General features: G+C 42.7%; 1 protein-coding gene across 1 annotated transcript in view; it reads right to left on the minus strand.

The window, feature by feature from the left end:
- Nucleotides 1–20,821, minus strand: part of CWH43 (cell wall biogenesis 43 C-terminal homolog) — a 365,425-nt gene that overhangs the window by 208,443 nt on the left and 136,161 nt on the right. The window contains exon 5 of the mRNA XM_078678207.1: nt 999–1,197. Within this exon, the coding sequence (XP_078534333.1) occupies nt 999–1,197 (199 nt within the window). The remainder of the gene's footprint in view (nt 1–998; nt 1,198–20,821) is intronic.

Genomic DNA, 20,821 nt, shown 5'->3' on the forward strand with positions numbered 1-20,821 from the left:
AGCACTACAGTGGGGTGCCTGGTTCCCATTAAGGTGAATTGTAGACCTATAACGTGTGCAGGCCACACAATGAATAACCCAATTCCCTACAGTACAGTTGTGTCTGGCTATTTGTAAAACCCACACTATTCTTTGTGCATCATCTCCTCTTTGAAATGCTACTGCTGCAATAAAACTATTCTCTATAAAGTTTTCTCCTTCTTCTTTGAAAGTGTTATGTGAAGAATCAAATGACTACACTAATAAATAAAGCAAAACTGGATATGCACTGAAAACAATGTGGATATTTTAAGATTAAATTGCTAAAGTAAATGACTCTTATGCATGAAGATAATGTGCAATGTATACCGGTAATGGATTGGGTCTACACATGATGTCACAGAAAGCATGGTATTGTAGATCTGCAATTTCAATAACTGCTACTCAAACAGAAGATATTTACAAAACAGTAATAACTCACCATAGTGTTAGCCTTTGTTTAATATGCGTGGGGTTGTTTTTGACACTGCTTAGAATATGAGCTCCATCTAACTAGAGCAATGTCTCAAAGTACAAATTATCTTAATTCTTCAAGTTGATATGTGCTTTTTATCGTACTTAATATCTCAATAAAGGTGTGAATGAAAACAAAATACATAAATATTTGATTCATACAATTATAATCACAGAATCTAAGTGGCAGCCGAATTTAACACTAGTTTTGTTGGAAACAGTTGCAGCGTGGCCTAATGAAATCCAGGCAACCTTTGACTGTCCTTAAAAGTATAACATTTGTTGCACGAAAAAGACACACTAAACGGCATACAAGACTTCCTGCCACACTCTCTGCAGCTTGCCTAGGGGGCCGCACTCCTTATTTCCAACGCCGCTGGCTTTGACTTTTTCTGAGGATAGGGCAGGACTGCTTCCGAACTATTCCTAGATAAGCCCTTTTACACTGCAGCGCCTTCAGAGAACATATCCGTCGCACCATGATTATTGCAAAGACACATTCTTACCCGTGGGGGTTGGGATCCGGTCCTCGGTCGGGGTGGCCTCTCACCGCCCACCTTGAGACTAGGGAGACCTCGCCGAACACCCAGTAGGTGAGGAAGAGGAGGCTGCCGTAGGAGGCCGCAGACAACAGCCAGCTGGGCCTGGGCTCGGCTTCCTCTGCGGGCGCGCTGCTGGGATCCGCGTCCTTCTGGGCATTCCTGTCTGTGAAAACCCAGGTCTGTGAATAAATACGGACTGTACATCCTTTGCATTACTTTAAACATTTGCTGAAGAGAAAGTGTTCAAATGCAAACGTCCTCTCATGCAAATATGCTGAAATTATGTATTCCTATGTTATGAACCATGTTACTGCATGAGCCATTTCCTGAATTAAACTTCAAGAACCATTTCGCAGGTTTGAGTCAAAAGAACAAGTATCAAGGACGGGTGATACATTATCGACGCTTTTATCGGCAGGAAACTGCCGATAAAACGGCGATAATGGGCTTGATAATATGCTCTATAGAATTCCTATCGAAGCCCATGTTAGATGTCTTCACATCTAACATGGGCTTCGATAGGAATTCTTTAGAGCATATTATCAAGCCCATTATCGCCGTTTTATCGGCAGTTTCCTGCCGATAAAAGCGGCGATAATGTATCACCCGTCCTTGATAATATGCCCCAAGAGTCTCTGGGTTCTAATCTGGTTTAACGAATAGAGCTAAACAAGTACTGGCAAATGCAATTGTTCTGCGTGTAATGTGACACCGCATAAAAATAGAGGCATGCAAAAATATTGTTGTTTCCATGCAGTAGTACTTTAAAGACATGACTGCTGGCTTTGCCAATGCACAGTGAGTTGTTGTTGGTTGTGTTGGCGGTTTTGTACTGTTTGGGTGTGCGGTGTTCTTTGGTGGTGTACTGGTGGTGGTGGTACTGGTGTTATTATTAGTGGGGGCAATGGCAGTGGTACTGGTATGGTGGTGGTCATATCCTTGGTGGTATTGGCCGTAATATTGATATTGTTTCTGGTAGTTGCAGTGGCGGTGATATTGGTGATGGTGGGATTAATGTTATTGTTGGCAGTGCTGATGATGGTATTGGTGGTATTGATGATTTGGTTTCAGAGGTGGTCTTGGCGGTGGTGATATTTCTATTAATAGTGTTATTGGTAGCAGTGGTGGCATCAGATAGTGTGCTATTGGTATTTGTGGATTCATAACAAGCATTTAGGCGGCGATGTTAGGGTCAGGCTTGCACTTCAACCATTCAGAAACGCCTGCTCTAGTAAACAAGCATTGGTAAATGCATTAGGTTTCGGCAATGTAATTATGAATTTTTTTTTGTTAAGTTTCACGTTAGTGAGCAGTTGTGCAATATAAGTTAAAGAAACTCCGTAAAAGTGTTATGACTTGTTTTGAGAAAGGCAATATATTGTGCAGTATCTGGTGGTTATATAATGTAGTCCTATACCTTTGGGTGATGTTATGAAAGCCAGATTTGTCCACTGTCTGGAATATAAAGGGGATTGGACGGCAATGCAAAGTTGTGAATTCCATCACACCACATTGAGAGGATTCTAGGCCACAATAGCATTTCAACATCCTTAGGCAACTAAAAAAAATACCAGTGAGGTCATATTTTCATTTTAAATATTTTGCATGTGTTGAGCAATGGGGGTTAAAGAATGACTGCAATTAAAATAGCCGCAAAAAATAGAATGGTGAAAGCTCAGATGATGAAGATAAACATGACTTATAAAATAAAGATGTGCTTTAAATAAACAGATCTCCTTTGCCGGCCTGCACTTGCAGAGCTTTTAAATCATAGAGTCAGCAATTGTCAACTAAAACACAGAGTCAACAAGTGTCAACTGCAAGCCGGGATTCTATGAGCCCTCTTTTGCTTCAGATCAACCTCTTCTGTTATCAAGGAGTGGCTTTGCTTTAGAAACAGCACCCCCATGCATGCAGGTCATTTGACATTGAAAGACCTGGAGTTATTTTGCCTGAGCCGCAGCAAACACTTACTGACTAGCAGAGCAGATGTACCTTGACAATAGTTGCTATGTGTGCCTTCATGGAGTGCAAATGCTAGTGTTACAGAGCTTGGAAACGCAACGTCTATGGCTCTGCATGCCTGGAACTCCAGTGAATACATTCTGAAACTAATGTACTGCAATGGCGTAACTACGATTGGCACGTGCCATTCCCCAGACTCCCCAGCTAAAAACAATAGCATTTGCATATTAGATCGGATCCCATCAATTCAAGATACAAGAATGGTGTTCTGAACACAAGTTGTTCCCTGTCTCTTATCTAATAAACTAAGTTTGGTCTCCGCTGTCATCAGAGATTTGCAGAGGTTATTTATCAGTGCGAAAGGAGCGATACAACCGCCTCAGCACGTGCACCCCAGCGCAAAGTGTCTCCCTATCCCTTGTGTGGCATTTTAGCCCTGCAGGAGCGACGCACACCGGCGACTTGTCAGCGTCTAAATACTATATGACTAATAAAAAGGCCTGCCACTGAAAAAAACTGTGCCTTTTGTGGCTTCTACTTAAAAAGTGCTGCTGTCGTAATGCAGTGAACCTCAAATCAAGTATGAATTATCAACATCCTCAATAACATCAATTTATTGGCATAAACCTCAGCTCAGAAATGCTCAAAATTAACATCAGCATAAAAATGCCCTCATGTGAAATTAAAGAATAAAGACTCACTCCCAATGCCCACCCTGCCCCAGAGCCGTAAGCACAGAAACGGCCTCAGTGCCACGCGCACAGAATAATAAAATGCCCCCGGTACCATGAGTAAAACTATTCCCTGGGTCTAGCTCCTCAACAAGCGAACACGGGTAAGGGAAGTATAGAGGTGGGTGAAGGGTACAACGAGGGAGAAACGGCGGGTGGGAGGGGAAAGCAGTAACAAATGAAAACCATGTGTTATGTAAAGTGAAAGCGAAGCTATATTTATAGCTGGCAAATTCTGTACAGACCTCCAGACGTACAAGGAATTCAGAATCTCACTGAATGGTCCATGATTCACGCCCCAGAGTACTTTCTCCACCTCGACAACAAATAAATCCTTGAGCTTTGAAAAAGACTACAACTAATTAATCTTGATAGCTTTTCAAAAATCCTGGGATGTACCCTCATTTTCCCTAGAGACCACATGCCTGCAGTTGGGTTTGATGAAAGGGAATGACGTCTCTAGAGCCCAAAGGCCTGTACCTAAAGGCACTGCTAGGAAGTGTGACAGCTAAGGTTGCCACCTGGCTGGCGTCCAGCTGGCCGTTGTAAACCAAATAACAAAGCAGCACATCAGACACCAACCCTTTCATGCCTGCACCATTCGCGCCCAAGCAGTAGCAAAAAGCTGGGAGATTAGCAGCCAATGAGAAGAGAGCATTAAACAGCGATCACAAACACTAATAGTGGACTAAAAGCTTCTTCCCCTCGGAAAGCTAAAGTCACCAGCTGTCTTGAAAATATATACTTCTGTAATGCACATAGTAAGGGGGAAGGGAGGTTGCAATTTCCTGGTTAAACGAGACAACGTTTCATTTAATCTTTCACAGATGTATGTTATAAGACTAACAATGCCTGAAAATGACAGAGAGCACGTGTTAAAGAGAATCATGCTGTGATTATTTATATTGAAATCAATGAAATTAAAGAAAATAAAGGTGCATTTTTTGATTGCTCACTATTTGGCGGATTTGTGTAGAGTAGATAATCTCTTCTTCAGTACTGTTCAAATCCATGTCAAAATCTCCATTCCCTTAATTTGTCTTTTTAGTTGCAAAGCCTGTCTTTTGTGTCTAGCCCTGAACTTTTGTGGCAACGTCCTTAGAGGCTTCCATATTAGAGTCAGGCTGTATAAGCGCAATGAAAATAGCAATAAGAGAAGAGACGGCATGAAATTACGAGGCACATGCAGTTCCCTATGAGCGGGTCTCCTTTGAGAGCTGTTGGCTATGCGAGCAAGCACTGTGTGGAAAAAACATTAAGGGAGAAGTTCTGTTTCAAAAGCGGATTAAAACAGTAATTCAGCCTCGGGAAACTGATAAGAGAAGCAAATGAGGAAAACAATAAATCGTATGCTACACCCAATCGAAATGGAGGAAAAGTGAGTGGCAAGCCCAGGAACCAATTAAAAGAGAGAAAAGTGAGAGGGCGGGATGTAAGCCCACATTAAGGTTTATATTAAATACAATAGATTTCACAGCGAAACCTAAAAGAGATTGATTTCTGTATACAATTCAGATAGAGAATTAAATGTGCAAAATGTCCATTGGTTGAGTGTACTTTCCAGATGTCACATAGTCCCTTATGTATTGAAAAGCAACCACTCCAGGGGTGGTGGAATGATACATAAAACAATAAATACCATGACGATGAGAGAAAAAATAGAGCTTTGGGCTGAGCTAAGATGGCTATGGCCCCGTCACTTCACGTACCCATCTGCACTTCTTATTCACCTCAAGTCTCTCAATTCAAATTGTTGTCTATTTGTATCTTACACCTCTCCAGTCCCCCCATTCGTCTTTCACATCTCTCCTTTGTTCTTTCACACCTTCTTGAACCAATGTCCCTCTCCCCTGTTACCTCAGCACCAGTGCTTAATTTGAGCAGGTGGTTTCCGGTGCTCCGCACTGGCACCTACTTGTGCACACTGGCACTATGACCGTCTGCCACATTGTGGCTCTGTCTGTGTAATTTAGAGATGAGCAGAACAGCTGTTTATTAATTCAATATACATTAAAAACAATAAACTCCTGACATCCATGCCATTCTTATAGTTGTGGTGGCTTGAAATAGTCACACTTGCACAGTGTTATGGTTGAAGTTGCATATGTATTGTCATTGGCCGCACATTCAAGGCAATGGGTGGGTGGCTAAAGTTGCAGTGGCCTACTGGTGAGATCCCTGGCACATGTTGTATTACAAATTATCCAATCCCCTCACGCTCCCAAAAGCCATTGTTTTTTTTGTTAGAACATTTTGTCCTCTAGTGACAGAATGTTCTAATAGCCTTATAGCCCTTCGTAGATGGGCTATACCGCTATTAAAGTCCCACTCCCTTGTTAAAGGCCCTCGCCTTCGGCTCGGGGCCTTTAACGCTGGAGAGGGTCTTTAATAGCCGGTATAGCCCTTTACAGCGGGCTATAAGGCTATATTAGAACATTGGAATGTTGGGAGCTCCATTGAAAACAATGGAGGGCTCTGGGCTTATAATGTGGTATAAGCCTGGAGCACCAACATTCCAATGTTTCTTTGTTCACAGCTCTGGCTGTGAACAAAGGCTTCTGGGAACCTGAGGGGATTCCAATCCCCTCACGCTCCCAAAAGGCTTTGTTTTTTTTGTTAGAACATTCTGTCCTCTAGTGACAGAATGTTCTAATAGCCTTATAGCCCTTCGTAGATGGGCTATACCGCTAGTAAAGTCCCTCTCCCTTGTTAAAGGCCCTCGCCTTCGGCTCGGGGCCTTTAACGCTGGAGAGGGCCTTTAATAGCCGGTATAGCCCTCTACGGCGGGCTATAAGGCTATAATCGAGGATTCAGGGTGGAGGAAATAAATATTATGCTGATCCTGCAACACACTTCCAGCCCTATGGTTAGGGTTGCCTGCTCATTATTTTGATGTCCCAGACGGTACAAATATAAGCAGTCACCTAAAGCTGAATATTTCAGCACTCATCTGTGCGTACTTGGAACAACAAATATAAATAGAAAGCACTTTTAACCTTTTCGACGCGCCGCGGTGGAGCTGTGCTGATGACGGAGCGGTTCCGTCATGGCCCACCCGACGCGCCTGCGCGGTGCTGATTTCGTGCTTGCGCGGCACGTTCTATTGAGCGGGCGGGGCCATGACGGAACCGCTCCGTCATCAGCACAGCTCACCCGAGGCTGGTGACGGAGCGGTTCCGTCACCAGCGTGTGAGCGCCACGTGGCGCCCCGCCCCCTTAGCGCTGTTTTAAATAATTATGCAATATTTTCTCACAAAATGTATAAATTAACGCAATTAGTGTTTGTGTTTAGGATTCAAGGCCAAGTTATGCAGTCGATGATAGGTTACAATTTGCTAATGTCGTCAACAATTTCTGTTTTGTACAAAGATGTTTTGCAAGCCCACTGATATTCTTAACGCTGCAACATGTTTCCTAGCAAAACGTATTTCATTTGGGACACTGTTTTCTGATATTCTGAATGCCCACAGTAGATAATGGGCTATTAACTTCACATATGGCGAAAACTCATCCATTGTGGCATAAACCCTTAGTCTCTGCCTGGTAATTATAATGTAAATATTATATTTTAAGTGGTGTAATGTCTTGCATTCTAATCATGCATCTTCGAGAGGAAAAAATATCTTCAACTTGGTTTTTTTTTTTTTTTCCGATATGCAGTTCAGGTATTCCATGAAGGAACTTTGGGAAGGTCAGGCTCTAAAGCCGCATTTCAGAATGGCCACTAGTCAAAAGATAGCTCAGCGGGCAGTGCCTACACTTTTACAGCACATATGTAAATATACAAATGGTCTTTAACGACCTGTGAAAAACTCTGGCGTGCCAGGCTGTGCTGGAGATAAGACTGCAGACACAGCCCAGCGGAGCCCACAGCAGCTCGAGCTGAGACACACTACGGGGGAGGAGGGAGGCTGAATCCCTTGTTGTCCGATGGGCAGAAGTGTTACCGGGAATGCACGACCCCCATTCAATCACTCCACGGCCCCCTTGGGGGTCGCGACCCACACTTTGAAGACCCCTGGTCTAATGTATATTTATTGTTCTGAAGACATGGTCTTAAACACACACCACATCCACAGAGTCATTTCTGATATCAAGAACCTCGTTTAACATTTAGGTCAAAAACATATGCCATCATTTTTTATATAATTGTTAGGTGTAACACTAGCTTGTCACATTCCAGTCACCTCAGATGGCTATCCAGCTGTTGAGTCGGAAACATCTTGACACTTTCAACAAACTGCGGTTGAAAATGCTTTGAATTGGTTGAGGAGTTCACTCATGTTAATCCTTGGTTGTGGCTCATACACCATTCAGACTATCCTTGGAGGTGCCTGGTCCCTTATTGAAGGGTAGTCTAATGGTGCCATGTTATGAGATAAAAGGATCAATGTCTTATAGTCCTTTTCCAAAGCATCTTTTACTAAAATATGTTTTCCAAAGCATGTCCTAGAGTAGCCTTATTTTTTCTATGTTTTGTTATGTTCTTCCATCTTTTTGTACATTTTTAAGAATGTCGACCTTCCTTTAACATCTTTTTCTTTTGTTTTCATTTTTGTACTATCTCTGTTTTATTAAATAATATTTCTCTTAAACATGGGTACTGTTGGAAATGGCCCTTTCTATATGGTCAACACCAAACCGGTTTGCCTTCCTCCTCCCCTTTTTGCTGAATTTAATTATTGTTGGCTTTATAACTCTGTGCACGCTACCACTTCTAAGCAGTGCTAAAGTGCATGTGCACTCTGCTTAAAACATGGAAATAGTGGCTTATCCGCAATTGGCATATTCAATTTATTGATAAGTCCCTAGTAAAGTACACTACATGTGCCCAAGGCCTGTAAATGAAATGCTACTAGTGGGCCTGCAGCACTGATTGTGCCCCCCACATACGTAGCCCTTTAAACATGTCTCAGGCTTGCCATTGCAGAGCCTGTGTGTGCAGATTTAAACTGCCATATTGGCATAGCAAGTTACACCTCATGCCAGTCACCTCTAAGGTAGGCCCTGGACAGCCCAAACACAGGGTGCAGTGTATTTAAAAAGTAAAACATGTACTTTTAAGTTTTACATGTCCTGGTAGTGAAAAACTCCTAAATTAATTTTTCACTACTGCGGGTCCTATCCCTCCTATAGAATAATATTGGGGTTATATTATTACATTTTATAAGTGTAATTTCCAATTGGGTAGAGATTAGATCCCCACGTTTGGTGTTTATGGAGCCACAATCTATATCACAACTTATAGTGAAGCCAGATTTTAAACTGTAATTCTGAAAACACCTTTTTAGGAAGCCCATTCTGTGGTTCTGGTAGGGAGGCCTGGGGCCCCTTAATAAACGTGATGGCCCTGAGGAATGGGACCACTTAGAGGCTTCGGGAGGGTGGACACATGTCCCCTACCCTTTATAAAGATGTCTGCTCCAAAGGAAGGGGTCCCGTGGGACAGTTTGGCGTGAGGAGGGGGGGGTCGCACCTCTCTCCTTTATTAAAATATTGGCCCTGAGGGATGGGGTCCACAGGGCCTCTCAAAGGCTTGGGAGGGGGCGCACATGCACTGCCCTCAAATAACATATGCCCGCCCCCCCCAGGCCCTAGCCCACGCTAGGGGGTGTTTTTAAAAATATGTGAGCCTTGTTATTTTTAATTTTACCATTGAGTTGCAGATCTTTTGTGAATGTGCCCTACCTTGCCACCTTATGTCTTTTTTAATGTTTTTTGTAGGACTTGAGACTGAGTCCGCATTCTTGATGATGTGGTGCCAGCCAATTAATCTCACCAGGAGATCTGTCAGCTTTGTGAATCTTCCGCGACATGAAATATACAATTTATTGAGCATTAATTTCTCAAAAACTACTCAACGGATTTGCACCAAATCAAAAACACCCTCTTTCTGGATCAAGGTCTAGCTGATGTAAATCTGTTCAGCCGTTTGGATTGTAGCTATGTCTAAAGTTCCTATGGAAATATGAACAGGTAAAATGTGTTTAGCAGCATCCCTTTTTCTCAGCCCCCGCTTGATGGATCACCCCATAACTTTCCTGGAAGGAGCTGAGCAGTGGCGGCTCCTCCACTATAGTGGAGGAGCTTCGTCCCACTGCTTTTTAGCAGTGCAAAGTAAAGGAAACATAACATTATAATAACTTTGAGTTATTATCATTTTATGTTTCCGTTGGTAATGGTTTCCGTGCTGTTTTGTGGACAAGCAGGTGGGCGAGACTGTTCTTGTCTTGGAGCAGGGCAGGCGAGTAGTGGTTTGCCCACTCCTAAGTGCACATGACTGTTTGGCCGGCCCTCTTTAGTGGCCCAAAACAGGCATGCACACTTTCCCTGTTCTCCATGCAGACTGCATTACAACTTCCGTGGAGAGCATGTCCAGGACCCCAATTTCCTGGGTGAGCGTCGAACTAAGACACTCAGACCAATCACAACGCTGCATTGCAGACTTGTGATTGGTCAGGGTAGCCTTGTTGCTTACCAATCACAACCCTGTATGACAGCATTGTGATTGGTATAGGGAGCCTGGCTGTGCCTCCTGTTTCTCGAGTCCGACGAGGAGAGCAGGAGCAGAGATGCCAGCCCCCTGGCAAGGTAAGTTTTTTTTTTACATTGCACAAACCCAACAACCCTACATGCCCTTTCCCCACCTACCCCCCTCCTGCCTCACCACCCTCGAGCCATGCCAGCTGCCACTGGAGCTGAGGGTTATATATATATATATATCGGCAAACAAAAGAGGCGGCCCATCAGGAATTGTTTTAAGCCTTTTTAATCAAGACTTCACCCCACCAACGCGTTTCAGCCAACACTGGCCTTGCTCACGGTTGGTTAGTCCCTCCACAGTGTTGTTATTTGTACTATCCCATATCTAGCCATTTAGGAGGCATTGTGGGAATTGTAGTTACATTACTTTTTGTGAAAAATAAAAAGAAAAGAAAGACAATGTGTGCTATTTAAATTCCTGCACATTTGTGACTAATAGTTCACTGGGGCTTCATAATGAAGTTTAAACAAATGTAAACAAATTCTTGGTATAGTACCCAAGTCTTTCATTTTTGTTCATTGTTTCAGTCTTATTCCATAATAAGGGTGTAGTACCCAATGTCATATTGAGAACATTTCATTCAAGATGAACATGCAGATCCTCTCCAAAATTCATCCCTTTCGGGTGTTTCGTTCTGAGTCTGACTATCACGCGTGACTCCATTTGTCGCAGTCTTCGAACCACATCTCCACCTCTCTCCATTTTGTCTAGCATTTTTGCACCATAGAATTGCATTTGTCTCCAATCTCCATTTTGGCAAATGCTCATGTGTTTTGCTGTGGCATATTGCATATTGGAGTTTTTGACCGCTCGGATGTGTTCCAAAATCCGTTTTTTTAACATACAAGTTGTACATCCCACATACTTCATACCACATTTGCATTCTATGATGTATACAACGTTTTTAGAAGTGCATGACATTTGTTGCTCAATTCTCATTGATTTCCCATCCGGTTCTTCGATCACTTTCATGCTTTTGCCGATCTTGCAGGCTTTGCAAGAGTTGCATGGTTGGAACCCTTTTCGTTGGTTTTGCAGCCAATTTGGTTTCTGTTTTTCTTGAAAGTGACTTCTGACCAGCAAATCCTTGATGGATGTATTCTTTTTGTATGTTATTAACGGTGTTTTACCGAGGGTTGTTCCAATGTCCGGATCCCCTGAAAGTAGATGCCAATATTTTTTCAATATGCGTGCAATTTTTCCACTTTCTTTGCTGAAAGTTGTTATGAGTCTCGGAGGTGTGTGGGTTTCAGTTTTTTTAGGCTGTTCCATTAATGTTTGCGTTCTCGTTTTCAAATCAATTTTTCTTTTGCATTGTGTCAGTACTCTTTCTTCATAGCCTCTTGCTCTGAATCTGCATTTACTTTCCTGTATTACTCTCTCCGCATCCTCAGGTACAGAACAATTTCTTTTGAGTCGTGTAAATTCTCCATACGGTATACTTCGTAACAGGGGTGTGGGATGAAAGCTCGTTCCGTGGAGCACACTGTTTGTTGCTGGTTTTTTGCGAAATAGAGTGGATTCAAGCTTGTTATCAGACACATATATTTTAGTGTCCAAAAAGTCTATTTCTTTTGTGCTCGTGTTACATGTAAATTGTAGACCTAATTCATTGTCATTCAGTTTGTCAAAATAGGTTTGGAATTGATCATTTGTACCATGCCAAATAATAAACAGGTCGTCGATGTAACGCACCCACAATATTATTCGATCCAGGTCTTGTTGGTTCTCCTCATTCCACGCTACAGTCTTCTCCCACCACCCCATTGTGATATTTGCATAGTTGGGAGATAAAGAAATGCCCATGGCAGTGCCACAAATTTGTTTGAATAGCTGCTTGTTAAAAAGAAATACGTTATTCTTCAGGCATAAGTCAATCATTTTGATTAGCATTTTTGAATGTTCCAGATAGATGATGTTACGTTGCTTCAAATAATATTCAATTGCTTGCATCCCGATCTCATGACGGATTGAGGTGTAGAGAGAGACTACATCAATGGTAACTAGCAGATATTCTGGGTTCCAATCCACATTCATCAGTATTCTTAAGAAGTCACCAGTGTCTTTGATGTATGAGGGAAGATTCTGGGCTGCCCTTCCCTCATACATCAAAGACACTGGTGACTTCTTAAGAATACTGATGAATGTGGATTGGAACCCAGAATATCTGCTAGTTACCATTGATGTAGTCTCACTCTACACCTCAATCCGTCATGAGATCGGGATGCAAGCAATTGAATATTATTTGAAGCAACGTAACATCATCTATCTGGAACATTCAAAAATGCTAATCAAAATGATTGACTTATGCCTGAAGAATAACGTATTTCTTTTTAACAAGCAGCTATTCAAACAAATTTGTGGCACTGCCATGGGCATTTCTCTATCTCCCAACTATGCAAATATCACAATGGGGTGGTGGGAGAAGACTGTAGCGTGGAATGAGGAGAACCAACAAGACCTGGATCGAATAATATTGTGGGTGCGTTACATCGACGACCTGTTTATTATTTGGCATGGTACAAATGATCAATTCCAAACCTATTTTGACAAACTGAATGACAATGAATTAGGTCTACAATTTACATGTAACACGAGCACAAAAGAAATAGACTTTTTGGACACTAAAATATATGTGTCTGATAACAAGCTTGAATCCACTCTATTTCGCAAAAAAACAGCAACAAACAGTGTGCTCCACGGAACGAGCTTTCATCCCACACCCCTGTTACGAAGTATACCGTATGGAGAATTTACACGACTCAAAAGAAATTGTTCTGTACCTGAGGATGCGGAGAGAGTAATACAGGAAAGTAAATGCAGATTCAGAGCAAGAGGCTATGAAGAAAGAGTACTGACACAATGCAAAAGAAAAATTGATTTGAAAACGAGAACGCAAACATTAATGGAACAGCCTAAAAAAACTGAAACCCACACACCTCCGAGACTCATAACAACTTTCAGCAAAGAAAGTGGAAAAATTGCACGCATATTGAAAAAATATTGGCATCTACTTTCAGGGGATCCGGACATTGGAACAACCCTCGGTAAAACACCGTTAATAACATACAAAAAGAATACATCCATCAAGGATTTGCTGGTCAGAAGTCACTTTCAAGAAAAACAGAAACCAAGTTGGCTGCAAAACCAACGAAAAGGGTTCCAACCATGCAACTCTTGCAAAGCCTGCAAGATCGGCAAAAGCATGAAAGTGATCGAAGAACCGGATGGGAAATCAATGAGAATTGAGCAACAAATTTCATGCACTTCTAAAAACGTTGTATACATCATAGAATGCAAATGTGGTATGAAGTATGTGGGATGTACAACTTGTATGTTAAAAAAACGGATTTTGGAACACATCCGAGCGGTCAAAAACTCCAATATGCAATATGCCACAGCAAAACACATGAGCATTTGCCAAAATGGAGATTGGAGACAAATGCAATTCTATGGTGCAAAAATGCTGGACAAAATGGAGAGAGGTGGAGATGTGGTTCGAAGACTGCGACAAATGGAGTCACGCATGATAGTCAGACTCAGAACGAAACACCCGAAAGGGATGCATTTTGGAGAGGATCTGCATGTTCATCTTGAATGAAATGTTCTCAATATGACATTGGGTACTACACCCTTATTATGGAATAAGACTGAAACAATGAACAAAAATGAAAGACTTGGGTACTATACCAAGAATTTGTTTACATTTGTTTAAACTTCATTATGAAGCCCCAGTGAACTATTAGTCACAAATGTGCAGGAATTTAAATAGCACACATTGTCTTTCTTTTCTTTTTATTTTTCACAAAAAGTAATGTAACTACAATTCCCACAATGCCTCCTAAATGGCTAGATATGGGATAGTACAAATAACAACACTGTGGAGGGACTAACCAACCGTGAGCAAGGCCAGTGTTGGCTGAAACGCGTTGGTGGGGTGAAGTCTTGATTAAAAAGGCTTAAAACAATTCCTGATGTGCCGCCTCTTTTGTTTGCCGAAATTTTCCTGGGTCCGGATCCGACCCCTGGGTGGAGCACACACTGCTGAGCGCTCTCGCAAGGCCTGAGGATCACTTTGTGGAAAGAATATATATATATATATATATATATATATATATATTTTCTCCACTCCTTCCTTTTGGGAAAGCAACGAGCCGCACACCAGCAGTAAGGTTTGACGATGTTTATTAATTGAAGTCCTTATGCGTTTCAGTCGATCTGCGACTTTCATGAGAGGCTTCTGCAATGGCATTTCATCATACCACCATCTTTCTTCCCATTTTATTCAAGCCCTCTGGTGGGCGTCTATGATTGGATGTATGATGCATCCTGGGATTTGTGGTATGAACGCGATCCCTCCAGTGGGTAATGCCGCATTTCCTGAGTTTTTAAAAACAAATGTTTGTTTCCTTGCTGTTGCTCCCTGAGGGAAACCATACCAAGACCAGTCTTGGTAGTGCCTGCCGTCCCTATTCGCTTTGATATATATATATATATATATCAACAAAGTCCAATCTTAGATTGGTAAATGAAAACGCACTCACTCGAGTATTCTTTTAAAAGATTTCAGCGGCTTTATTTTCAAGCTTGTGGCCAATGCCCAACGCGTTTCTATATATATATAGAGAGAGAGAGAGCGAAAGAGAGAGAGAGAGAGAGAGGGAGAGATGTACGAATCCTGGTCTGTAAGTTTGGATTTCACGTGCTGGATGGTATGGCTTTGAATAACTGCCCTTCAGCTTTGATGGGGAAACTTCAAATAAATAATACCACAATGCTCGAGGCTATCTTGAATCCTAATGATATCACTCTTGTAGGGGCTTAATAACCTTATATAATTGACCTCGCAAAATAAGTATTTTCAGTTTCCAAATTTTAGTTCTGGCTAAAGTATTAAGGAGCTTTGAAAAAGTCTTATCTTATTGACAAATGCCCTTAGTTAGCTCTGTGCTTCCCTAATTTGTTCTTGAAGGAAATATATGTGAGTAGGATTTCTTTTTTGCCAAGCAAAGTGTTTTTTGTTTCTACGCCTTGCAATATTTGAGGTAATTATTAGGGAATAGAAGGTTTCTTGGGAGATAATACCAGTTTTGATCAGGCCAATAGAAGTGAAGTCTGATCGTATCTGAAAAAGAATTGCAATTAGTACTTCCGGGAAAGGTATAGCATTTCCTACTCAACTGCTTTGAGCATTCAACAAAGATAGTTGTGCCTGGGTGGAAAGTATCAGATTTGCTGACAAACCCGAGGAATCAAGGAGGGGGTACCATGGATGACATACAAGTTGCTGAAGGCCTCTCTTGGTATGTGACCTTTGAAGACGGGAGATTGGACACTGTGCCAGAGACGACTTACTCTCAGCATGGTTAGGTAGAACTAGGATTTTAATTTAAACTGGAATCTTCAATAATTGTTTTTGAGGTTCCATCACCTCTTCTGTTTAGCAAATTAAATGATGTGTTTATGTTTATACTTAACGTTAAATACTTAACACAATTGCTTGACAGCACAAGACACAACCATTTGTTCGTGTGTCCAAAAGCTGGGTTTACCAGTGAGTGGGTCTTACTAAGATTTTGGCTTCATGACGACAGAAATGATTTCTTAATGCATTTTTCATATGTTGATATGTAAATCAAGTATTTTAAATAGTCATAAAAAGAGAGTAAGATACATATAAATAATTCGACGTATTATTTTACAAACTCAAAGAATGGTGATGAGGAGATCGCTAGCTGCCATGAGTTCTGCTCCAACGTGGGCATTTCAGTGATTGCTTGTGTAACACTCACTTGTGGGAGTGACGCGTATTTATTATGTATCTTTCTCACCAGGGATTTTCAGTATTTTTAGTAAGTTGTCTTGTGACATTCTGTAATAAAAGTGGTTGGGCTTGTTTTTGGAACCTTCATGAGGCCAATAGTCTGGTTTTTTCGGCTTCTTTCCAGGGGCACCATATGATTCTTGCATTGATCATTCTGACCCGGAATAGTTGCTGGTAAGAAAGAGCATGAACGGACACCTTGGCCATGCTTGGAAGAAACAGAGGAGCGAGCCATCGTCTGCAGCTGATGGTGAGGGAGCCAATAATCCCGCGGAATACATTGGATGGTTGTTTACGTATATCATACGTTCAAAGTCCACCATACTCCTTCCTCTTCCCAGAATACAAATAATCAGCCAAATAGGGAACAACTGTTCTCTCACTTACATTTTAGCAAAGATATTTTGAGATTTTGTGACTATGAGTTTATGATGAAATCATCAAGCGAAAACATCTCAGAGGGCAGGAAATACAAGGAGCTCATTTTTACAATGTGAAATGTTTCTATGTGGTAGGTCATTAGAGAGCTTCCAGATTGCATTGCATGTTAATCATTGCTGTATCCAGGGTGGGAGAGTTGTAAAGGAGTTGATCTAAACACACTTCTGTGCCACAAGTGCTACTGATCCCTGGTAGCACCTGCCCAGACGCTGGCACAACGCCTGGGACCTCTGTACTATATTACCAGTCTAAAAATGTACATCTTCAGAGATTGTTATACCCATACACACTCCTCAGAAGTGTCATTGTTCCCTTGGTCAGCGCTCGAGTGCTCCAGGGGCCATGTTGCTGCCACTTGGGTTCATTATGATTTTTTGCAGCAGAATGGGGCTGCTGCTACTGATTGGATGGAGGATGTTGTTGCGTCTTGCGGACGACATTACCTCTTCTATACAATTGTTGCTGAGGCTCTTCAGTGCTTCCGGTTGATGCCTGGGTTTTAGAATATTTTATTTGGGGAGGAAAGGGCTCTTGCCCTCTGATTTTCTGGTGGATTCTAGGAAGAATTGGGGAAGGAAGATGACGTCTACTGGGTTTTTGAAAATTTTGCAAGTCGCAGCGAATTACTGTCCTCCGATTGACTGACAGTTGATATGGTCATCTTTGGGTGCTCTGCGCACGGCCTTGTTTCAACCTTTGGAGAGTTTTGCCAAATTCCTATAGACTGTGTTTGGCATCTTCATAATGCTAGGCAGGTAGAGAGTGCAAAGTAAACAAGTAAACAATAAAAGTACATCACAGTGGAGGGCATTTAGATCCAACCAGCAGAGATGCTTTCCTAGCTGGCACTCCTCACTCACTCCACTGGATATGATGAGGTACAGTACAGAGAGGAAAAATACAGTTGATTGGGTTGCTGTTAATAATGCCCTCTACATGTTAACCGCACTTTCCTTTCTTTTTAGTTGGTCTCTTCAAGGTCATCAAATATCAGAACTGCAAGACCGCCTTTCAGTTAAGTGGACTTTAAAACCTCATCCCTTCTTGTGTATAATTCTTCAGCAGCACAAGACTGAAATTTAGGATTTTGCACTTGGCTGCACAGGGCATTACTTTCTACCTCTTGGACTACTTCTCCAGATGCTTGACTCATTCTTCCAGCATCCCTCCGAGGTACCAACCAGGAAGAGTGAGACATTGGGTCCAGCACTAGGTTACACAGAAGGTCACTGGTTTGAATCTTTTGTAAGATTGAATTATTGAAGGGGCAAAGCGACTGAATGAGTTCATCATATCTAACTTGGTGCACAGTGAGAGTCTGGCTCTACGCGGCTTGGGGAAAGCTGGCAGGCCGGTGTGAAAGGAACGGGCATCACACCAACCTGCCAAAGGAGATTCTCATTAAAGCTGCTAATGCAGGTTGAGGTAGGATCATGGAGAAGAATTAATGCTGCTTACGCTGCCCACTGATGAGTCTGTAAATAAATGTTGTACTTGTTACCTTAGATATGGTGCGACAGCTACTTATTTCATTGGCGACGAAGATGGGATAAGGAAACAAGCATTTACAATGCAATGGTCTCGGCATTATTAAAGGTAGAGCTATTGGACTTGCTCATGACATTTTTTTTAAAATCATAAATAAATGGCATTGTCATTTACATTGCCAATAGCTTAATCGTTAAATAAATGGCATTGTCATTTACAATGCCAATAGCTTAATCGCTCGCAAATGCATGACCTATTGCATTTACACCTACACAGAGCCACACACACAAAGCCACCCACACACACATACAGAGCCACTCACACAGAGCCACAGACACTCACACAGAGCCACAGACACACACACAGAGCCACAGACACACACACAGAGCCACAGACACACACACAGAGCGCACCACACACACACACAGACAGCCCCACACACAGACAGCCCCACACACACACACACAGACAGCCCCCCACACACACACACACAGACAGCCCCACACACACACAGACAGCCCCACACCCACACACACACAGACAGCTCCACACATACACAGACAGCCCCACACACACACAGACAGCCCCACAACAGCATTCTGGGCGTTGTGACAGGAAACATATGAAACAATGCAATTTCATTGCTTCTGTTTGTGTTACGCCACACAAAGCCCCGTGGCGAGTGTCAAGTGAAGAAAATGGCAATTTAAGCCTGCTGCTGTAGCATAGCTGTTGTAAATCCTGAAAATAGATGTAACATAATATAGTTCCCCTACAACGAGTAAACGAAGCAATGGCACGAAAATACAAGCATGTTTATGTCTTATGTTATTGAAGTGTAATCATTTGGAACATGGAGCTCCATATGACCCGGACTCTTCAAGTAACTTTATATGTACTCCGGGGTGTGCTGCGGTTGTATTTTGTCCGGAGGGGTCATTTCCTTCTCTTACCTTGATCGAGAAGACGAGGGCCATGAAGCCCAGGCAGCAGAAGTAGTTGAGAAAGATGGCGCTGAAGAGGGACCAGACGACGAAGTCCCTGGGGGGGCTCTGGAACCGAAACAGGGGGGTACGTGTCTTCCAACAGCCGCCGGTATCCCGAGTCCCAGGGCTGCAGCGCCACGGGCTCCGGGGCATGTGCCATGCTGTCCCGGGGCAGAGCTAGGCACTAGACTAGACGGGTGGGAGACACGAGGGCAGAACCCGGCGGGGGCAGGGCACGGGAGGGAATAAAAAACAGGTAATGAGGAGGGAGAGTGAGGGAAAGGGAGGAGATCTAAAAATGTGCAGAGGAGAGTGGGCGGGGAGGGGAAAACGGTTATTTAGAGGAAAAGGAAGAGAGGGTCCTGTGGTGAGGGCGGGAAACAAAGACGAGGGTGAGCGGAGGGGAAAGTGGTCATGTGAAGGAAATGGAAATGGTGCAGAAGAGAAAGGAGAAACGTGGGATAGGTTCACAAGGGAATCACCAATTCACTATTAGGCAGGCAACAGCATTCTGGGGGTGGTAGCGCCACTATTTCCATTACACGTGTGGAACTACATGTCCCAACATGCAGAGCGCTTTGGGCTGGAAGCTAGGAGTGGCTGAAAGGCACAAATGACTTCATTGTTTAAGGCAAGTGCCACCTAATACAAAGACACACTTTACCGTGGTGACTCCATTGTGACAGGAAACATATGAAACAATGCGACTTCTTCTTCTGTTTGTGTTATGCCACACGAAGACCCGTGGCGAGTGTCACATGAAGAAAATGGCAATTTAAGCCTGCTGCTGTAGCATAGCTGTTGTAAATCCAGAAAAGAGATCTAACATGAAAATTCCAAGCTAGCTCCATGAGGTGACTGCAGCGCTATACTATGTACAGCTCATGTATTCATTCATCTCCCGATGCTAGAGACGGCCTTTCCAAGCTGCTGTGCTTAGCATTCCCGAGAACTTGGCATACTTGAGCAAACACAGCTCTCTGTAGCTTAAACAGTGCAGGTTTTTTCTTATGTATGTTGGGAATTTTCTCCGATTTTATAATTACACGAACAAGACTACAAATCCCAGAATGCAAAGGCAAACTTGTGGATGGGCCAAGTGTTGTGTTAACGTGCTTGTTTATTGATGGTGAAATTATATATGTGTCTGTTTGTGAATATTGGTAAATGAGTGACTGAGTGGGTGGGTAAATGGATGGCAAAATAGATGAGTCAGTTATTTGAAGGGTTAATTTGTGTACGTGTGAATAGGGGATTTATCGGATGGATGAAGTACTGCTGACTGAAGAATTGTGTGTTTGTTGATTGATGCTTGAGTTTACGAGCATGTCTGAATGTGTAGATTGGTAAATGATTGGGTGCAAAAGTTAGTGGGTGGCTGAATTCATGGATGACTGAATGAATTTATGAGTGAGAGCTGGCCAGTAAATGGAATGATTGATGGGTGAATGAATAAGTGTGTGGATGGATGGATAAACTACTGAACAGAGGGGCGAGTGAAGAAGTATTGATGGGTGAATGAAGGGGTGAGTTATTGGGTGGGTGTGGATGTGGTGGACAGATGTTTAGGTGTATGAGTGAGTGAGTCGGTACTGCACCCTAGCAGTCACTGCTCATCATCCATAGCAGTAAGTGCTGTGCCCCCATCCCAGCAATCACAACTCTATGGCCCAGGCCTCAGCAGTCACTGCTCTATCAATCTAAAACCAGCACTCTCAGTCCGCTAGCCAGAAACGTCCCCACTATTCCATCACTGCTCACAACAGTCAACCCCCATTGCCTCTCACAACAGCATGAGGTGCTCATCG

Source organism: Lissotriton helveticus, chromosome 2_2 (genome assembly GCF_964261635.1).
Source record: "Lissotriton helveticus chromosome 2_2, aLisHel1.1, whole genome shotgun sequence".
Lineage (NCBI taxonomy): Eukaryota > Metazoa > Chordata > Amphibia > Caudata > Salamandridae > Lissotriton > Lissotriton helveticus.